This window comes from Rhincodon typus, chromosome 4 (genome assembly GCF_021869965.1).
Source record: "Rhincodon typus isolate 14 chromosome 4, sRhiTyp1.1, whole genome shotgun sequence".
NCBI lineage: Eukaryota > Metazoa > Chordata > Chondrichthyes > Orectolobiformes > Rhincodontidae > Rhincodon > Rhincodon typus.
Window position 1 is genome coordinate 23,999,114 of NC_063335.1, and position 7,972 is coordinate 24,007,085.

Genomic DNA, 7,972 nt, shown 5'->3' on the forward strand with positions numbered 1-7,972 from the left:
CTTGTTGTCTCGGATTCTCCAGCATCTGCAGTTCCTACTATCTCTGATTCGATTTTAACTCCAACTTTTCCTGCTTGTGTATGCTCTGTTCTGTTTGTTTGTGAATGCATTTGTCTTCTTACTTATCTCCCAATTTTAGCTAACACCTTATGCATACAAAAAATTGTAGTACTGCACTTTTTTAAAATTGCAATTATCTCTGAGCTGAGTTACATGCAGAATCTGACTACACTGTTTGTAGACATTGTTCTTAACCAAAATTCTTCTTGTTTTAGTTTTAAATTAATTTCTGAAATCTGAAGAAAACTTCCCTTCTTTATTTCTGAAGATTAAATGTAATTAGGGCAATCCATTCCACTAATTGATTGAAACTTTAATTGAAAATAGTCATACTCCTATCAACTTCAGCTCATTGTATCGTTAACATTAATCAAATTTTGCAAGGTCCTGCAACACCTGTAATATTTTAGATCTGGCCAGTACATATCAAAAAATACAACTCCAAAAAAAACTGTAGTTTCAGTGTTTTTCAGTAAAATGTTATCCCACATTCTAATCACTAGAATGGTTTATCTTTGCAAATTAGATTGAAGAGAAGATTTAAGTTTGAATGTTATCCAGAAGCAATTATATATTTGTACAATGGGTAATTTTATCTCCACTGAATTAGATAATGGGGCTTTTACTAAAGTAACCTTTAATGAATTTATTTCCAAAACTCTCACTGGCTGTAATCTGATGAACTATTTTGTTTCTCTGGGCTTTTCCAGGATTTATGGTTGAAGATATTTTTAAAAACTTATCTGTAAGTAGTTGTAAAGGCAAAAACCGTAGAGTGATAGATTGGCAACAGCTTTTCTCTAAAGAAAGAACTGGGTTTGTATTGCTGGTAGAATGTTTTGTGTAAGCTAACTGATTTTGCATGCTAATATGTAGATGTCAGTATCTATAAATATAGAATGATGTCCTAATAATTAGCAAACTAAAATGAACCTGAACCTGAGACATGATTTCACGAATGTGAGAACATAATGTAAGGGAGACAGTTTTCATTTCTTATGAGGTTGTGCTCATATTAAAGTTTCTGACCACGTTAAAGCTTGTCACATTAAGCTTTATTCATTACTATTGCTCTTAAAAAGAAATTGACATAATCTAAGGGTCTAGGCCCGAAACGTCAGCCTCTCTGCTCCTATGATGCTGCTTGGCCTGCTGTGTTCATCCAGCCCTGCAACTTGTTGTCTCGGATTCTCCAGTATCTGCAGTTCCTACTATCTCTGACATAATCTAATTTCAGTGTTTTTCATAAATAAAATGCCATCTCACATTCTAGAATGGTTTACCTTTGCAAATTAGGTTGAAGAGAATGTTTAAATTTGAATGTTATCCAGAAGCAATTATATAAATGTATGGTACAATGGGTACATAATTGGCAATGAATTTCATCATAGATATGTCTGAGGTGCTACATTTTGGTATGGTAATAAAATTTAGAATATCATTTTTGAGTTGGAAAGTAAAAATCCAAATAAGAGTAGAGGGGAAAAGGGATCTGACCATACCTCACCGGATGAGGGCGTCACTGGCTAGGCAGCATTTATTGCCCATCCCTAATTGCTCAGAGGGCAGATAAGAGTCAACCACATTGCTGTGGGTCTGGAGTCTCACGTGCGCCAAACGAAGAAATGACAACAGTTTCCTTCCCTGAAGGACATTAGTGAACTAGATGGGTTTTTTAAAAACAATTGACAATGATTTCGTGATCATCATTAGACTCCTAATTGGTCTGGACATTAATCTTGTTTGGGTCTCATTCTGCTTTGAATGGCTGGGAAATTAATTTGGTAGCATAGTTTCCAAACAGACCTCAGCATTTTCCTTTTCTTTTTCTTTTTTGTATTCTATCCATGCCAGTCTTCAGACAAAAATGGTCCCGTAACCAATTCCAAGCATTTGCTAATGCTCCTTCTACTTGATCTCCACCATTTCCTGTTTTAAAAGGGAAAAGAAGAATCTCCTGCTAGGTTGGTAGCGTCCATGGGTCATGGGTGAAATAAGCCCCTGATTTGGAGACCTATCTAATCAACCATTCCTATATCCTGTGGTACGGAATGTTCAAACTATGAAGTGCCACTATTCCATTGTAAATGCATATTCTTCACTAAAGGGAAAAGAACATCTCTGTAACACTGAATTGTCTCATTCAGGAAAATTTCATTTGCAATTCACATACAATTAGTTGCTTTGAAATATGGTGACAGTTATCTAGGCAAGTATGTTCCATGCAGCAAATTCCTGCAAACAGCAATAAGGTATATGATCAGTTTCCGATGGTAATGTTTGCAGTAGGAGTGCTGATGAAGTCACCATTACAACTTACTACCCCTCTTCATGTTTTGTGGAACTTCAATTCTGTAGAATTCAGTTTTTGTAGAACTTCCCTCTATTACTCCAAATGCAAAATCGTGAAAAATGCACTACAGGCTCCAGTTTCTTCTCTGCTTGCGAGAAATGGGCTAAATTGCCCACAGTGTCCAGGGATGTGCAAGTTAGGTGGACTAGCAAGGGGAATTGCAAGGCTATAGGGATGGGATAGGATGGTGAGGATGGGTGGATGCTTTTTGGAGGATCGGTGTGGAGTCGATGGGCTGAATGGCCTGCTTCGACAAAGTCAGGATTTATGATTCTGTGATCATGTGTTAAGTTGTGCATCATTGCTTAAACCCACAAATTTTGCCAACATAAGTTTTAATGCAGTCGCTACCTAGAAATACTTGATTTCAAAGTTCTATTTTCTTACATGCATACAGGTTCATTTCCAGTTTCTGTTTATTTAACCTAAAATGTTAATAGTACATTAAGTGCTGTCTGATTAAATCCTGGTTCACAGAAAATATACTCTTGTCTATGACTGATATTAAACTTTCTGCTATGTTGGGAAAGGATGTAATATAATTTAAGACAACCTTCAGTGTTTATCTGTTCTCTGCTGATTTTGTTTCAACTGGAAACAGATGGCACAGATCACCATTATTCTCCTTCGGAACCAGAAGAGGAAACCAACGAGGTTGAGAGACACAGAACAGGAATTCAGGAGACTCATTTGAAAGCTCAAACACAAACAGATCCTTCAAGAACAGAATACCTTGAGTTGAATGAGGTTATAAATACAGAACAAATGTGTAAGTGCAACTTGATTCTCACACTAATACAATGACAAAATACCGCAGATGCTGTGATTCTGAAATCAAAACAGAAAAAGCTGAAAATACTCAGTAGGTCATGCAGCTTCTGTGGAGAGAGAAACATTAACCTTTTGAGGTTGATGGCGGACTGCCAGAACTGAAAAATGTTACAGATAGAGTAAGAAATTCATAAAGATATACAGCACGAAAACAGACCCTTCGGCCCAACTCATCCATGCTGACTAGATATCCTAAATTAATCTAGTCCCATTTGCCAGTATTTGGCCCATATCCCTCTAAACCCTTCCAACGCCTATACCCATCCAGATTCCTTTTAAATGTTATAGTTGTACCAGCCTCCACCACTTCCTCTGGCAGCCCATTCCAAACACACGCTACATTCTGTGTGAAAAAGTTGCCCCTTAGGTCCCTTTTAAACCTTTCCCGTCTCAAGTTAAACCTAATTTTGGACTCCCCCACGCTAGGTAAAAGACATTGGCTATTTACCCTATCCATGCCCCTCATGATTTTATAAACTTCTGTAAGATCACCCCACAGCCTCCGATGCTCCAGAGAAAATAGCCCCAGTCTGTTCAGCCTCTCCCTATAGCTCAAACCCTTCAACCCTGGCAACATCATTGTGAATCTTTTCTGAACTCTTACAAGTTTCATAACATCCTTCCTGTAGCAGGGAGACCAGAATTGCACACAGTATTCCAGTAGTGGCCTAGCTAATGTCCTGTACTGCGCAACATGACCTCCTAACTCCTATACTCAATGCACTGACCAATAGAGGCAAGCATACCAAATGTCTTCTTCGTTATCCTAATTACCTGTGGCTCCACTTTCAAGGAACTATGAACCTGCACTCCAAGGCCTCTGTTTGCAACACTCCCCAGGACCTTACCATTAAGTGTATAAGTCCTGCCCTGATTTGCCTTTCCAAAATGCACCACCTCACATTTATCTAAATTAAACTCCATTGGCCATTACTTGGCCCCTTGGCCCATCTGATTAAGATCCCGTTGTACTATGAGGTAACCTTCTTCAATGTCTACTACACCTCCAATTTTGGCATCTGCAATCTTACTAACCGTACCTCCCATGTTCACATCCAAATGAAAAGCAGTGGACCCAGCACCAATCCTTGTGGCACACCATTGGTTACAGGCCTAACCTCCAATTTTAGGGTCATCTGCAAACTTACTAACCACACCTATGTTCACATCCAAATCATTTATATAAATGATGAAATGCTGTGGACTCAGCACCAATCCTTGTGACACACCGCTGGTCACAGGTGTCCAGGTATCCAGTTTGAAAAACAACCCTCCACCACCACCCACTGCCTTCTACCTCTGAGCCATTTCTGTATCCAAATCGCTACTTCTCCCCGTATCCTGTGTGATCCAACCTTGCTAACCAGTCTATCATGAGGAGCCTTGTCGAGTGCCTTAATGAAGTCCACATAGATCATGTGCACCATTCTGCCCTCATCAATCCTCTTTGTTACTCCTTCAAAAAACTCGATCAAGTTCGTGAAACATGATTACCCACACACAAAGCCATGTTGACCATATTATAGCAGTGGTTGCGATCTGAAATTGTTGAACTTTATGTTGCCGTCAGGCAATTGTAAAGTGTCTAATTAAAAATGGTGATGTGTCAAGCTCCCAATTGAATGTTAGTGGAGCAGCAGAGGAGGCTGAGGATCGAGTGGACGTGGGACAGAAAGTTAAAACAGCAAATGACAGGAAGCTTGAGGTCATAGTTACAGCCTTAATGGAGGTGCTCAGCAAAGCGATCACTCAATCAGTACTTAGCCTGTCAAATAACGAGGAGGCTGCATTGTGAGCAGTAAATAGCATGTACTAAATTGAAAACAAGTTACAATTAAATCACTGTTTTGTCAGGAAAGAGAGATTGGGGCTCACATGGTAGGAAGGGAAGAGCTGAAAAAGATATGCCACAGGAAGGGAAGTGGATGTTTTAATGTAATGGAGTGGACTAGAGTATTGTGGAGGCAGTGAATCCTGAAATGTGGGTGGATGGGGTTGAAGGTGTGCTTGGTGGTTACGTTAATATGCTTTAATATAGTATTGCATCAGAGGTGTTCATTTGCAAATTTTGTTTTTGCCATTTGTGCTAAAATTGCCAAAAGAAATCTCCTCTTGCTGCACTGTGTGATTAACTGTAAGGGTAAAGGGACTAATTTATTGATTGAATATGGATTTTATGTTACTTTCTCTCAACTACGAAGAAGTGCATCAGCTTCAAGCTCATTCTGGAAAATTGTAACAAAATCATGAAACAAATCCAGAAAAAAAATGCATTCTTGTAATAATCTCTCTTCCCAGCTCAGTTGGTGTCCTGTGAAACCAAACTCCGTGACCAATGCAAGGGAACAACGTGCAATAGGTGAGAAACTGAAAATCCCCATTTCCTATTGTAGTAAATAATGTCAACTTGATAAGTGATAGTCTGTTTTCAATTTATGCATTAGTTATCTTCGAAATACTTTCTAAGCTAGTTCCACTGCTGTCAATGGCCTTACAAAAAATGAATTTGTAGAATAGTAATTAAAAGAAGACTACTTGACATTTTACCTCGTATCAGTTTAAATCAATATTGACTAACACGTACAAGATTTGTATTTAGAAAATTATTTTTTGTATAATTTCTAATATATAAACCCAAATCGTGTGGAAATGTTTATTAGAATCAAAGCAAGTCACTAAGGATTTGAGATAACAATGTGTAGAGCTGGATGAACACAGCAGGCCAAGCAGCATCAGAGGAACAGAAGGCTGACATTTCGGGCCTAGACCCTTCTTCAGAAATGGGGGAAGGGAAGGGGGTTCTGAAATAAATAGGGAGAGAGGGGGAGGCGGATAGAAGATGGATAGAGGAGAAGATAGGTGGAGAGGAGACAGACAGGTCAAAGAGATGGGGATGGAGCCAGTAAAGGTGAGTGTAGGTGGGGAGTTAGGGAGGGGATAGGTCAAGGGGGCGTGATGAGGTTAGTAGGTAGGAGATGGGGGTGGGGCTTGAGATGGGAGGAGGGGATAGGTGGGAGGAAGGACAGGTTAGGGAGGTGGGGACGAGCTGGGCTGGTTTTGGGATGCGGTGGGGGAGGGGAGATTTTGAAACTTTGTAGATGTAATGTGATGTAGAATTTTTAGCTTTTTTACTTTATTTCTCTATTTTTGTCCTTAATCTAGTGCCTTAGATTTGAACCCAAGTGACATTGTACACTTTTGACTGTACTCCTATACTTTTTGCACTTGAGTACAAGTGACAATAAAACCTAATTCTAATTCTAACCTTTTGTCCTCTGCCATTTCTTTATTTCAGATATGAATGCCCAGCTGGTTGTTTGTACAGTAAGGGGAAAGTCATTGGAACATTGCATTATGAAATGGTGAGTAATAGAAGATGGTGAAATGTCCTCAATCTTGTCAGTTATGTACTTAAAACATTGTGAAAGTTACTCGATCCTCCTGCAAAAGATGATTTTCATTGCAGTATATCTGCATTCATGCAGAACATACGATAAAATGTCACAGCATGTCATTTCATTTGCCAAATTTACAAATCTGTTGAGTGCTTCCAGTGATTTTTGTTTGTATTTAAAATTAATATCAGTTCAATTGATTTTATAAACAATTTATTTAATCTTAAATTCTCTATGGTTAAATTTTCCTTGTGGTTTTTTAATGTCGAAAGATATTGAGGGAGAAATTCACTTCATGGCCACCTGTTTTATTGGTAAGAATAAATATCCACATTTTATGTTGTTTTCTGCTGAGCCCAAGCCACACTGAATGTCATTTTGATTTGGAAAGTTTTTAATGATTCTGAAACAAGTGCAGTTAAGTCTTTATTTTATATGTTGACAAGCTGAACGCATTATTTTCCAACTTAAATCATGTTCATCAATATATACTCTTCCCATTGAACAACATCAAAAAGGGACTCAAAGTAGGGCCTTTTCTTTTCCCTTTCTGTAATCTAACCTGTTAAATATGATCAACCAAGAAAGAGCAAAAGGACAATGATGGTTGTTAGTAACAATGGTTCTCAGCAACAGAGCCCCCATTCTCATGTGGAGAATAAGATGGGGAGAGTACAGTGAGGAAAAAGGACAGTAGGATGACCAAGCACTTTGCAGAATATATAATTGCAATATAATAGTCAGCATGACATTCCAAAGTGAAATTTTGCTTAACCAACTTTATTGAATTTTTGAGGAGGTGATGGAGAGAGTAAACAACAGTCATGCAGCAATCGAAATGTATCTGTATATTCAATAAGGTGCCTCATAACAGACTGATCAAGAGTGCCAGACCGTGTGAAATCAGGTGATAAGTGACAGAATAGATTTCCAGAGATAGTAAGAACTGCCAAAGCTGGAGTCTGAGATAATGCAGTGTAGAGCTGGAGGAACACAGCAGGCCAGGCAGCATCAGAGGAGCAGGAAAGCTGACGTTTCGGGTCAGGACCCTTCTTCAGAAATCTGAAAAAGTTTTCAATTTGAGATATCACAAGATTGGGGAGCAAATGTAGGTCAGTGAGGGTGGGGACAATGGGTGGATGGGACCTCAGTGTGAGATAAGGACAACAGAACTTTGGACAGAGTAGGTTTTGAGAGTAGGGTGTGGATAAATAATGGAAGGCCAATTCAAAGAACAATGAATAGTTGAGTGAGGACAAGGATAGAGAGGTAAACGATGCTAGTTTCTTTTCTCAATTTAGGATGTGACTATTGCTATCTAGGCAGCATTTAT

The 7,972-nt window shown here is 38.8% G+C and overlaps 1 protein-coding gene across 1 annotated transcript in view; it reads left to right on the forward strand.

Annotated features, from left to right (window-relative positions):
• The window catches only part of LOC109928454 (cysteine-rich secretory protein LCCL domain-containing 1), a 34,127-nt gene that overhangs the window by 20,530 nt on the left and 5,625 nt on the right, over positions 1-7,972 (forward strand). Inside the window, exons 3-5 of the mRNA XM_048595665.1 lie at positions 3,015-3,182; positions 5,543-5,603; positions 6,540-6,606. Coding sequence (XP_048451622.1) covers positions 3,015-3,182; positions 5,543-5,603; positions 6,540-6,606 — 296 coding nt within the window. The remainder of the gene's footprint in view (positions 1-3,014; positions 3,183-5,542; positions 5,604-6,539; positions 6,607-7,972) is intronic.